This window comes from Anomaloglossus baeobatrachus, chromosome 2 (genome assembly GCF_048569485.1).
Source record: "Anomaloglossus baeobatrachus isolate aAnoBae1 chromosome 2, aAnoBae1.hap1, whole genome shotgun sequence".
In the NCBI taxonomy this organism is placed as follows: Eukaryota; Metazoa; Chordata; class Amphibia; order Anura; family Aromobatidae; genus Anomaloglossus; species Anomaloglossus baeobatrachus.
Window position 1 is genome coordinate 186496145 of NC_134354.1, and position 13826 is coordinate 186509970.

General features: G+C 45.7%; 1 protein-coding gene across 4 annotated transcripts in view; it reads left to right on the forward strand.

The window, feature by feature from the left end:
- Positions 1–13826, forward strand: part of KDM6A (lysine demethylase 6A) — a 209778-nt gene that overhangs the window by 89378 nt on the left and 106574 nt on the right. For all 4 annotated transcript variants that reach the window (XM_075335539.1, XM_075335541.1, XM_075335540.1 and 1 more), the window contains exon 5: positions 13561–13619. In XM_075335539.1, the coding sequence (XP_075191654.1) occupies positions 13561–13619 (59 nt within the window). The remainder of the gene's footprint in view (positions 1–13560; positions 13620–13826) is intronic.

The window sequence follows — 13826 nt, forward strand, 5'->3', positions numbered from 1 at the left end:
TCGATGTGATTGGCTGTTCAAATCTGAACCGCCAACCACATCGATCGCACTAATTTCGGCAAAAATAATGCCCGAATTAGTGCGATCCTGTGAGATCCAGCTATGAGATGCCGCAGCTGCTGCAGCATATCATAGGTGGACCTCAAACATGCCGCCCCCAGCCCCTGCAGCACTGATTGGAGCGATCGTGCTATGACGCGCAATCGCTCCAATCAGTGTGCAGTGGGGCGGTCTGATCTGGAGGTGGCCGCCCTCCCCAGGCCTGTGTTGGTTTGGGAATGGGAAGCCCTCCCCCAGCATGTTTGCGGCGTGCACTGGCTGGTACTTGTAGTACCACACAACGCTGCTGCCGCCGCCCGATCGCCGCTCCTGCCCCACTTGAGTATTGCGCGCCTGATAGCCCCTGCGCGCTCCTGTGATGGCCCTGCCCCCTGCCGATGTGTCCCCCCGATCTGCGCCCCGCCACGATCTGCCCCTCTGCTGCGATCTGCCCCCCTGCCACAATGTGCCCCCCTGCTGCAATCTGCTTCCTGCTGCGATCTGTCCTCTGCCATGATGTGCCCCACTGCTGCGATCTGCCTCCTGCCGCAATCTGCCCCCTGCTGCCATCTGCCTCCCTGCTGCGATATGCCCCCTGCCGCTGCGAGCCCTCCCCCAACATGTCTGCAGCGTGCAGTGGCTGGTACTTGTGGTACCACGCCACCGCCGCCGCTGCTGCCGCCGCCGCTGCTGCTGCTGCACGTGAGTACTGTGCTCACTTTGCAGCCCGTGCGCGCTCCCGTGGTGCCCCTGCGCGCTGCCGTGATAGCCCCTGCCGTGCCCCCCCGCGATCTGCTCCCCCCAACCCCCCCCCCCCCTCCCCCTCTGACTGCCTCCCCCATTATCTCTGTTCTGCTTCTGCAGCTCCCTCTCCGGTCTCCCCCTCTGCTCTCCCCCCTCCCCCTCTGCTCCCCCCGCTCTGCTCTCAGCCCCCCCTCTGCTCTCACCCCCCCCCTCTGCTCTCCCCCCCCTGTCCCCCTCTGCTCTCCCCCGACGTCCTCTTACCTGTCTTCACCGGCCTGATCACATCTGCGTCCATCGCTGGGTCCTTCCTGGGCATTCTGCTGATCTGCCTGCTGCTCCTGTAAAGCTGTCCATCTCTCTGCCATCTGTTCCTCTGCAGCTCTTCTGGTCATTGATCCTCCTGCTAGTCCTGTGGGTACTGTGAGTATAACTTTTTTTTTTTTTTTTCCGTATCCCCTGTCCATCGTCCCGCCAAGCGCTGATCAGGGATGCAGATAACGGATCGGCATCCCTGCTCAATTTTTGGCGTGACTTTTTTTTCCGTATCCCCGACGCTTTTTGTATCGCATCCGTCCGTGCGTCCCGCCAAGCGCTGATCAGGGATGCAGATAACGGATCGGCATCCATGGTCAATTTTTGGCGTGACTTTTTTCCGTATCCCCGACGCTTTTTGTATCGCATCCGTCCGTGCGTCCCGCCAAGCGCTGATCAGGGATGCAGATAACGGATCGGCATCCATGGTCAATTTTTGGCGTGACTTTTTTCCGTATCCCCGACGCTTTTTGTATCGCATCCGTCCGTGCGTCCCGCCAAGCGCTGATCAGGGATGCAGATAACGGATCGGCATCCATGGTCAATTTTTGGCGTGACTTTTTTCCGTATCCCCGACGCTTTTTGTATCGCATCCGTCCGTGCGTCCCGCCAAGCGCTGATCAGGGATGCACATAACGGATCGGCATCCATGGTCAATTTTTGGCGTGACTTTTTTCCGTATCCCCGACGCTTTTTGTATCGCATCCGTCCGTGCGTCCCGCCAAGCGCTGATCAGGGATGCAGATAACGGATCGGCATCCATGGTCAATTTTTGGCGTGACTTTTTTCCGTATCCCCGACGCTTTTTGTATCGCATCCGTCCGTGCGTCCCGCCAAGCGCTGATCAGGGATGCAGATAACGGATCGGCATCCATGGTCAATTTTTGGCGTGACTTTTTTCCGTATCCCCGACGCTTTTTGTATCGCATCCGTCCGTGCGTCCCGCCAAGCGCTGATCAGGGATGCACATAACGGATCGGCATCCATGGTCAATTTTTGGCGTGACTTTTTTCCGTATTCACGACGCTTTTTGTATCGCATCCGTCCGTGCGTCCCGCCGAGCGCTGATTAGGGATGCAGATAACGGATCGGCATCCCTGCTCAATTTTTGGCGTGACTTTTTTCCGTATTTGCGACGCTTTTTGTATCACATCCGTCCGTGCATCCCGCCAAGCGCTGATCAGGGATGCACATAACGTATCTGCATCCATGGTCAATTTTTGGCTTGACTTTTTTTTTTTTTTACGTATCCCCGACGCTTTTTTTATCGCATCCGACCGTGCGTCCTGCAGCGACCGATCAGTGCACTGCGTCTGTGCGTTTGAAAAGTCAAATGGCGCTCCTTCTCTTCTGAGCCCCGCCATGCGCTCAAACAATTACTTTCCACCACATATGAGGTATCTGCGTACTCAGGAGAAATTGCACAATACGTTTTATGGTGCATTTTTTCCTGTTACCCTTGTGAAAAAAAAAGCTACCTGGTTGAAGCAACCGTTTTGTGGTAAAAAAAAAATTTTTCTTTTCACGGCTCAACGCTATAAACTTCTGTGAAGCCCCCAGGTGTTCAAAGTGCTCACCAAACATCTAGAAAAATTATTTGAGGGCTCTAGTTTCCAAAATGGTGTCACTTGTGGGGGAGCTCCACTGTTTAGGCACCATACGGGGTCTCCAAACGTGACATGGCGTCCGCTAATGATTCCAACCAATTTTGCTGTCAAATGGCGCTCCTTCTCTTCTGAACCCCGCCATGCGCCCAAACAATTACTTTCCACCACATATGAGGTATCTGCGTACTCAGGAGAAAATGCACAATACATTTTATGGTGCATTTTTTCCTGTTACCCTTGTGAAAAAAAAAGCTACCTAGTTGAAGCAACCGTTTTGTTGTAAAAAAAAAAAATTCTTTTCACGGCTCAACGCTATAAACTTCTGTGAAGCCCCCAGGGGTTCAAAGTGCTCACCAAACATCTAGAAAAATTATTTGAGGGCTCTAGTTTCCAAAATGGGGTGACTTGTGGGGGAGCTCCATTGTTTAGGCACCTCAGGGGGTCTTCATACCCCACATGGCGTCCGCTAATGAGTGCAGCTAATTTTGCACTCAAAAATTCAAATGGCGCTCCTTGCCTTCCGAGCACTGCCGTGTGTCCAAAGATTTGATTTCCACCACATATGAGGTATCTGCGTATTCAGGAGAAAATGCACAATACATTTTATGGTGCATTTTTTCCTGTTACCCTTGTGAAAAAAAAGCTACCTAGTTGAAGCAACCGTTTTGTTGTAAAAAAAAATTTTTTTTCTTTTCACGGCTCAACGCTATAAACTTCTGTGAAGCCCCCAGGTGTTCAAAGTGCTCACCAAACATCTAGAAAAATTATTTGAGGGCTCTAGTTTCCAAAATGGGGTCACTTGTGGGGGAGCTCCATTGTTTAGGCACCTCAGGGGGTCTTCAAACCCGACATGGCGTCCGCTAACAGGTGCAGCTAATTTTGCACTCAAAAATTCAAATGGCGCTCCTTGCCTTCCGAGCACTGCTGTGTGTCCAAACATTTGATTTCCACCACATATGAGGTATCTGCGTACTCAGGAGAAAATGCACAATACATTTTATGGTGCATTTTTTCCTGTTACCCTTGTGAAAAAAAAAGCTACCTAGTTGAAGCAACCGTTTTGTTGTAAAAAAAAATTTTTTTCTTTTCACGGCTCAACGCTATAAACTTCTGTGAAGCCCCCAGGTGTTCAAAGTGCTCACCAAACATCTAGAACAATTATTTGAGGGCTCTAGTTTCCAAAATGGGGTCACTTGTGGGGGAGCTCCATTGTTTAGGCACCTCAGGGGGTCTTCAAACCCGACATGGCGTCCGCTAATGAGTGCAGCTAATTTTGCGTTCAAAAATTCAAATGACGCTCCTTCCCTTCCGAGCTCTGCCGTGCGCCCAAACAATTGATTTTTACCACATATGGGGTATCAGCGTACTCAGGAGAACATGCACAATAAATTGTATTGTGTACTTTCTCTTTTCTCCCTTGTAAAAATGAAAATTTTATGGCTAAAGTAACATTTTTGTGTTAAAAAGTAAAATTTTCATTTTTTCCTTCCACATTGCTTTGGTTCCTGTGAAGCACCTAAAGGGTTAATAAACTTATTGGATGTGGTTTTGAGCAGTGTGAGGGGTGTAGTTTTTAGAATGGGGTCACTTTTGGGTATTTTCTGTCACCTAGGCCTCTCAAAGTCACCTCAAATGTAATGTGGTCCCTAAAAAAAATTATTTTGTAAATTTTGTTGGAAAAATGAGAAATTGCTGATGACCTTTGACCCCTTCTAACTTCCTAACGGAAAAAAAATTTGTTTCGAAAATTGCGCTGATGTAAAGTACACAAGTGGGAAATGTTATTTAGTAACTATTTTGTGTGACATATCTCTCAGATTTATGGGCATAAATTTTCAAAGTTTGAAAATTGCGAAATTTTCAAAATTTTCGCCAAATTTCCTAAATTTTCACAAATAAACGCAAAAAATATCGGCCTAAATTTACAACTGACATGAAGTACAATATGTCACGAAAAAACAATCTCAGAATCGCCAGGATCCGTTGAAGCGTTCCAGAGTTATAGCCTGTCAAAGTGACACTGGTCAGAATTGCAAAAAATGGCCCGGTCATTAGGGTGTTTTAGTGGCCGGGGGTGAAGGGGTTAATTTTGGCATTTGGAAATTTTTTTTTTTTTCTGCTGCTACGCCATTTACCGATCAAATGAATTGATTTTATATTTTGATCAGGCGTTTCTGAACGCGGTGATACCAAATGTGTGTATCTTTATTTTTTTTTAACCCTTCAATTTTCAAAGGGGCGAAAGGGGGGTGATTTGAACTTTTAGGTTTTTTTATTTTTTAAAACTTTTAGAACTTTTTTTTTTTTTTACTAGGTCCCCTAGGGGACTATAAGGATCAGCAATCTGATCGCTCATTAATTTCTCCCGATCAGAGCACCATTGCTCAGACTGGGAAAAATGATCATCTCCTGTAAGAGCCAGTACTTGTCTGTTTGTTTACAGGACGTTAGTCATGTGAGCACAGGAGTCATCACATGACCCTGTGCTACCATGGCAACCACCGGAAGTCACGTAATCACGTCACGTGACTTCCAGTATCTGTCTGTAAGTAAATTTTCAGCGCGATCACGGTTATAATGGCCATGTCACTTATTGACAGCGCCATTTAAGGGGTTAAAAGGCATGGGCGAATAACGATTCTGCTCGTGCATGGCAGGCACACATCTCAGCTGTAGAAATCACAAATCAAAAAAGGTACATGAAGCCTCTGTTAAGAGTGTCGACAAAGAAAATGTCCAGATATCCCTCCGGGAAGGACCTAGCCAAGGAGTGGCTCTTTTTAAGGACACCACCATAACCACCATATTTAGTGGCCCTTTAAGTCAATATCCAACTCTTTGAGTTTAAAGCTATGACAAGGGAAATACCAAGGCCAGGTATCCATCCACAGACAGCTTTTTCAGGGTATTGCCCCTCATCAGTGTGGAGTAGGATTCTGGCCAGGTGGGAGCAATGTCTAGTAGACCAGCAAGACTATAGACAATCACTGATCTCGGGGATCGATCTGTGTCGAGACTCCTAACAGAGGCTCCACGGACCTTTTTTGATTTGCATACTTCCCAGGGGGCAATGCACCTAGGATTTCAGCTGTAGAAATCAGCTGAGATGTGTGCCGAAATCCCCCGGCTGCCGGCAGCAGCCGGGTTACATTAACGTGACCGCTAGGATGTAATTTTACCGCCCACGGTCGTTAAGGGGTTAATATTTTTGAAGAATGCCAGAATGGTAATTTTTGCTTCCGTGTGGCAGATTTAGAAGTATGGAATAACTATAGACCACACTATGCCATACATCAGATTGTAAAGGGACCCCATGGATGTCAGATACTGTCGGGACTATGTGGCATTTGTTGGATTTGCATCTATTGTGCCAGAATATGCGTATTCTTAAGTACAGAATAAGGCCTTGTGCACACGCGGTTTTTGACACTTTTTTTTTCCCCCCAAAATCTGCATCAAAATATGCGTGCTCTTCTGAAGTCAGCAAAGTCTGTGATTTCTGAAGTGCTGTGCCTACACTGCAGTTTTTTTTTTGCAGATTTGGGCCTATTTTGATGCAGAAAATCTGCAGCATGCCAATTATTGGTCCAGATTTGCAGCGTTTTTTCACTCATCAACTTAAATGTTATTAAAAAACGCTTCAAATCCGCAGGTGTGTTCACATTGAGTTTTTGGTGCGTTTTTTAACACAAAATGCATGGCTAAAACAGGATGTGATGTCAGGAGGAGCAGGACAATGTAAACAAACAAGAGCGGTTGAAACAGCAAATGACCTCAAGAAAGCTTTTTTTTTTTCTCGTTTTTTTGTATCATCAACTTGGCTTTCACTGTCTGTCCTTTGTTGCATGCAAAAACAAACACTCCCAAAAAAGCTGCAAAAACGCATAAAAAACACACCAAAACCACATGAGGTGTTTGGTGCGTTTTTCCACCACAAGGTGCAGAAATTTTGTGCAGCGTGTGCACATAGCCTTACAGTCAGGAGTAAAGGCCTCCATACACAATGACCTCAAACAAAAAGGATCGAGCAGTTGAAATGTCAGCTCCCGAGCCTTTTCTTTTTAGGGGCGATAAGCTGCTTTTCTCTCTCTGTCCCTTGAAACATGCACACATGGACTAAATTGCTCATGCTATTCTGTTAATGTAAGAAAAACACAATAATCATGAAATAAAATTAAACTTAAAAAAATTGAAATTTCAATCTAAATTTTCTGGATATTAGCTAATGAAAATCAGACATTGTTTTTGAATTGTGGCTCAGCAGAGTATTTAATGACCCTAATGAAAATGGCCTGGACAGAAGTGATGGCACCATTAGGCCTGTTTCACACATCAGTGAAAATCAGACGTTTTTCACTGACATGTTAAACACGCATATGTCCCTCTGTGTGCCATGATTCACGGCACACGTGGGTTGTCTATGTGCAATCCGTGATATGTTCTACATGATTGCACATGGACATAAACTCTCCTTTCCCCACTCCTGCTGTCCGTGGTGCTTAAGAGTCCCACGGTGCAGGATCCGGACGCCGCTCTCTCACCTCTGCAGCTACTTCTGGGTCGACTGTGTCGTACATAATAAATATACACAAACATACAGGAACCTGAATAATATACATAATAAATATACACAACAGTAATGAGCTGCAGAGAGCAGAAGCTGCACAGAGCAACGCTGGAAAAACGAGTTGAAAATGTTTTTTATTTTTGATGTCTGTGATTTTCTGGTACGTGTTTCATGGATCACACCATAGTGTGGTCCGTGGGACATCAGTGATGCCATAAAAAAAGCGGACATGTCTCTGTGCGGCAATCACGGAGACACGGTCAGTGACAAATCCCTGATGTGTGCGCAGACCCATTGATTATAATGGGTCTGCGTATGTCAATGATTCTGGTACATATAAAAACTAGCACATACGTACCAGAATCACTGACGTGTGAAGGGGCCTTAGTGTAACATTGTGTTACACACCGTTCTGAGGCAATCACTCCAAACAGACGATTTCTGTAACTCACTGAGACTTCTGCACATGTCCACAGGTATTTAGGCCGCTCCTCATAGGCAAACTGCTCCAGCTCTCAGGTGTGCAGGCTCCTTCCTCAGATGTTAGGCTTCGAGCCCACAGTGCTTTTTTGTCTGCTTGTTTTCTGCACACAAAAAAGCATGTTTTTGGCAGGAAAAAAGCAGCTGAAAAAACCCGCGCAATTTTTATTACCTTTTGTGTGTTTTTTCACTACAGTTTTTTCCTGCTTCTTTTTGTGCTTTTTTTTTGTCAGGGGTTCAGGCGCTGTACCTCCGCAATCGCCGCTGGATCTCTGGCTGATGTTACAGCTGGGACTCTGCTCTCACTGCCCGGAGCAGTATCTGTACCGCACCCGGAGTAGTGCCTGTGCCGCTCCTGGCAGTTTAACCCCCTGAATGCTGCTATCAGTGTGATTTCCGCATTCAGAAGGCAGGGACAGGAATCGCTTACCTCTCTCTGGCGATTAGGTCCCTTTAATGCAGGGACCTGATCACTGCCATAGTAACCCTGGGTCGTCACCATGACCACCCCGGACAACTGAGCTACCGAGCGCCTCACACACCATGCTATATGCACCGTGTGTGAGGTGAAGAGCTGCGCTATAATCCCCTGTAGTGATAAAGCATTGCAAGGGATATTAGAAATGTAGGCAATAAACGCAGAACCAATTGACATGCGGCTTCTTTTCTCCGCAACAAAATATGCAAGAAAAAAAGCAGCGTGTGCACAGAAAATTAGGATTCTCATAGACTTTGCTGGGAAGCTTTTTCCTTGCTTTTATTCATTAAAAAAAGCAAGGAAGAACGCATAGCTGACATAGCTGTTGCTTGGTTTATTTGAGTAGTTACCATCTAGTAGTAGTTATGACACTTATGATTTATAGGATGAATGTGACTAAAGTTCTCTCCTGAAAGATGCGATTTATTCTAGAATGAGGAGTAATCGCCTTGTTTCAAGGGCTTTACAGATGGCGTGGAGATACCTTCTCTGATGAAAATGCAATTCTGTACATCACTGCAAAGATTTATACCTTTTTAAACACTAATTTATTTTTTCCCCACGTTTGCTTCTATTCAGTTACATCTGTAATGTCCTGGGCTCCTAAATGTTCTTTCTGTGGTTTCTTTATGGGGAACTCATTGGTCTGCATTGCTGGTCTCTAATGGGTTAAAGCAATCATTTTAATTACATGCTGTAATGAGTTGAACAGTGCAGTGTTTGTAAATGTACCTAATATCCCAGGAATTTACTGATTAGAGATGAATTCAGTCTGATTTACCATTGTTAGCTGGAGTGCGTGCACTTGAAAACATAATACTAGAAAATCAGATTTCTCCGTCTGTATCGTAGCAGAACAGTGACTGTCACCCGAGCGTTTCTATTGAAAAGGCAATCATCTCGCTTATTTACAGTGTGAATCGCGCACCAATTACTGCACTCGCAGCCTTCTCCGGTGTCACCTTATTTCCAGATGGCATTCTATGGATCCATCTTTGGATAAGCTGGAGGGTTCACGGTTTACTTTATTTTTTGAGAAAATGTCAGTTTTGCTGCTAAATTAGTTATTTGGCAAATCTACCTTTAGTTCAGGGCTACATGGCGACATCCGAGCTAAAGATTTTCATTGGCGTTGTGAATGTGATGCAATTGTTTTGTTTTTTTTTTTGTTTTTTTTTTAAAAAAGCCAGTTGAACATTTTGCATGCAAAATTCATGCAACTTTGCCGACAAAGCTCTGGGTGACATGTCTGCCTAATGACTGTATTTTATCGATCAACATCAGTTTTACAATTACCACACAAAAGCAAACTTTATGCAGTGAGGAGATTTGCCAGGCTAAGTTCACACACCAGAATTTTGAAATTCAGACACGTTTTTCATGATCTGCACCATATGTGTTACGGTTGCTGTGGCACTGGAGATTATGTTCGGATTTCTTGCTACTGCACATGTGCGAGCACTGGAGATTATGTTCGGATTTCTTGCTACTGCACATGTGCAAGCGCTGGAGACTAAGTCCTATCTTGGAGCCATTGCACATGTGCGGGTGACATCATCGCTGACACGGGGTCACATGTCCCTGACACCTTCTGAGCTGGTTGGCCGCTGGTCATGTGCTTGTGACACGTGGTCACGTGTCTCTGACACCTTCTATGCCGATTGGTCGCTGGTCATGTGCTTGTGACGCTTTGCTCGGTGATAGGCCAGCGTGACGTCATTGCTGTCGTTCTGGCAGCGGATTGGCTCTGGTGTCCTCCATCTTGGATGAGGCACAGAGTCTATATAAGATCCTGACGCATGCCGCCGGGCGCTCAGTCCTCTTGGTTCATGCATGAGAGTAGACACTCTGTGCACGTCCCTCTAGGCATCTCTCTGTCTATGCTAGGTGAGCGCTACCGGCAGGGTAGCGTTCTTATACCTTACAGCTTCGGCTGCGGTTCGTATACTTACATCTTAGTGGAGCGGACATAGGCAGGTGCCTATGGCACATGGTCCAGCTGGGCCTTGTGATTCTACTCGTAGGTGGACGTTGCCGCTAGGGTAACGTTCCTTATACTGCGTCTGGCAGTTGTTCGTATCCTCGCACACTAGTGGAGCGAACATAGGTAGGAGCTTTGTGCGGCTTGTGCTGCTGTCTGTCTTTTGCACCACTAGAAGAGCGGACCTAGGCAGGTGCCATATCTAGTGGTTCATGTCCTCGCACACTAGTGGAGCGAACGCAGGTAGGAGCTTTGTGCGGCTTGTGCTGCTGTCCGTCTCCTGGCACCGCTAGAGGAACGGACCTAGGTAGGTGCCATTTCACACTCACTGCTTTTGTCTCTGTGACCATTAACAGAGACCATACCACACACCCTCCAAGTAAGGGAGGAATTGCTTTATTTCCTAACTATATTCCTGTGAGTTTAACAGAGGTATTGCACTCTGCACTTGTGCTATCATTATTTACAGTGGCACACTTATATACCCCTTATCCTCTGCCATAGTCTGCAGCAGAGTCTTTGCACGGTGGACCCTGACTGTCTGATATTCCTTTGGGTTTTATTATCAGACAGCCCCCCGTAACAATGTGTGTTTTTTAGATCCTTTCTGTGTCTCATCTGACAATGGGGCATGGCCTAGCTTGTAAGGGAGAATTGCGTATTGGAAACAGGACATGGTCTGCAGTGCCACGATTGTGGCGTACATTTCTGGCACTAAGTAAACCATCTTAAAAAGTGGTTTAAACATAGAATTTTTTTTAAGACTGGCTAATCTAAGGTAAAGAATTAGAACATTAGAGTCTAAGAATTAGGCAGAATTGCTAAATATGTCCCTTTGTCTGTCATTGAAAGGTAGTGATAAATACAGACCCCCCCAACCGAGCCATCATGGCTTACATCTCTCATTGATATCCCCGGGTTTTTAAAAACCTTTTTCATTGTTAGAATCCAGGTTTTTGGTTTAATCATACCTGTATGCATAGTTTAAATGGAATCTGTCAGCGGGTCTTTGCTATGTAATCTGAAGACAGCATGCTGTAGGGGTTAACAAAGAGAATTCAGTGATGCCTCTTATTATCAAGGTCCGAGGTGTTTACTTGCAATGATTATTTTAACTGAAGGATCTTATTGCTGGATTGCATTGTCAGCAGTCTGACACTCAACCTTCTGTGATTAGCAGCTCACTTGTCTATAGACATTGTATATACAGAGCCTGGTGTACGCAGGGGCAGCTTTCTAAGCTCTGCTGCATTGCTAAATCTATAAACTGTCAGAATGGCAGCACCCAGTAAATATACATTGTTGTAATCGGCGTCTCCTTGCCTAAATCATGCTGCTCTCAGATGAGGTTGCAAAAACGTGCTGACAGATTCCTATAGTGGCCTCCAGAATGAATACTGGTGCAGGTGATTTGAATGGCATTAACCGCGTCACTGCTTTAATTTTTTAATGTGTACAAGAAAAAGGTTGGCATATCTGGCTTCTACTTGTAAGCGCTCCACTTTTTGTCAGCATACGTCACCCTTTCACATAAGCAGTGTCACTGCTACCGCAGTATTTCACCACAACAGCCGGTACTCATGACTTGGGCAAAATTGTGCATGTGTGTCCTTAGCTCTCCTAATATGTGTTTCTGCCCTGTTGTTTTGAGTTCTGGAGGTATATGTGCCCGCAGTGAAGGTCAAGCTAGGTATCTTTCAGGCTAGGCACGTGTCCACGCATTAGGCAGGGTCTGCATAGCATTTGCCCCTACGTTTAATGAGTCCATTGGGGCTTGTGTCCAAACTCACCCAAAGCAGAATTCAGGCGTATGAGCTGAAGGGGCCATTGACTATAATGATGCAGACAGTCAGTGTGCTATGTTGTGCCTAATTTTTGGTCATATACGTCTATTGAAGGCGGCTGCAAGATGTAGTCAACCACGTCTTGCTGCCCGTCTCAACTCAGCATACATGGCTGAAAATTACGCATGGTAGATGACACTTTTTTAATATATTATATAACTTTGTTTCATTTTTTACCATTTTAGATCTTCTTTTAATTTGAACATGCGATCACTTATACTGTATACTTTGATTGTACCAAGATGGCAGCAATGGCGCAGTGCCCTTCCTGCCATGGTGACCCGTCGCTCCATATAAATGCTGTGATCAGTGATTGACAGCCGCATGCGAATGGTGCAGTTGCTGCTCTTATATGTAGATGCTGGCATCTGTTTGGTGTGGAGTGGGCTCCGCTCTTGAGTTTGATCCAAACCAACCTCATTTAAGCTCTGATGAAAGTATGTCACATGTTAAGGCTGCTTTCACACCTCCGGTTTTTGCAGTGCGGCTAAATCCGGCTCTAAAACCTATGCAACGGATGCGGCGAAAAAAATGCATCCTTTGCATAAGTTTTTACATGTGGCCCATCCGGTTTTTGCTGGTTGCGGCATGCTACTGAGCATGCACAGTGCAAAAAACCGCATGCGGCAGCCGGATGCGGTTGTTGCCGCATCCGGCATCCATAGGCCTGCATCGGAAAAAGCACTGCATCGGCCGGAGGCCTCGCAATGTTTTTTTTTTTTTTTTTTTTTTGCCGGACAAAAAACCATGCCAGGCAACGTTCCATCCGGCCGCCGCATGGGCTAAATATGCCGCATCCAGCAAAAACCGGACCGAACGCAAGGCCATGCGGCACAATCCGGCACTAATGAAAGTCTATGCGGAAAAAACGCAACCGGCGGCAAAAAAAAAACCGGTTGCGTTTTTTCTGCAAAGAGCCGGATTGTGCCGCACAGGAAAAACCGGATGTGTGAAAGCAGCCTAATGGGGAAGCACTCTAGTTATTTTGTATTTCCATCTCTGCACCTCCCGTCTGATTGTCTCACGCTCTGAACTTCATGTACAGTTTCCAGCAGATCAGCCTCTTGAGTTTTCTCATCAGACTTTGTGTAGGTTATAATTTCCTGTGTGCTCAATTAGTATATGATGCGTTAGTGCAGCCGTGGCAGCTAGAGCCAGTAGACTCTGTGGTGTTACTGTGTGCCAGGAGCTGTCATATCATCAGCAGTAACTGTGACAGGAGTTTCTGCTCCCCCATGTGGAGAACTTGTGTGGCATAGTACATGCTATGTCATCACACTGGAACTATGGTGATACCTTGAGAGATACTAAGGGCATGTCCTTTCCAGGAGATCACATGATCCTACTGAAGAGAAAAAAATAACATGAGTTTCAGATAGAAGTCAGGTAATACAATACAAGATGTGCTTTATACATTTGGACACTAGATATGTAAAGAATGTCGCTGGAGTGCTGTATTCTTACTGGTAATGTGTATTTCACTAAAAATAAATCTTGTTGTTTTTCAGAATGCTGCCTTTCTTTATGGCCTTGGATTGGTCTACTTCCATTACAATGCATTTCACTGGTAGGTATTCTACTGTCAGTACTTATTGTTGTATAATCTAATGTTCTGGTAACTAAAATACTTAAATGTATCCAGGTGTAATTTATTATGGTCTACCTGAACTTGGCTGATATCTTGGTAAACTGCACTTTAGGCCTAAGCCACACGGCGAGAAAATTGGTGCGAGTGGAGTGCTATAAAACATGGCATTCCCCTCGGACCAATATT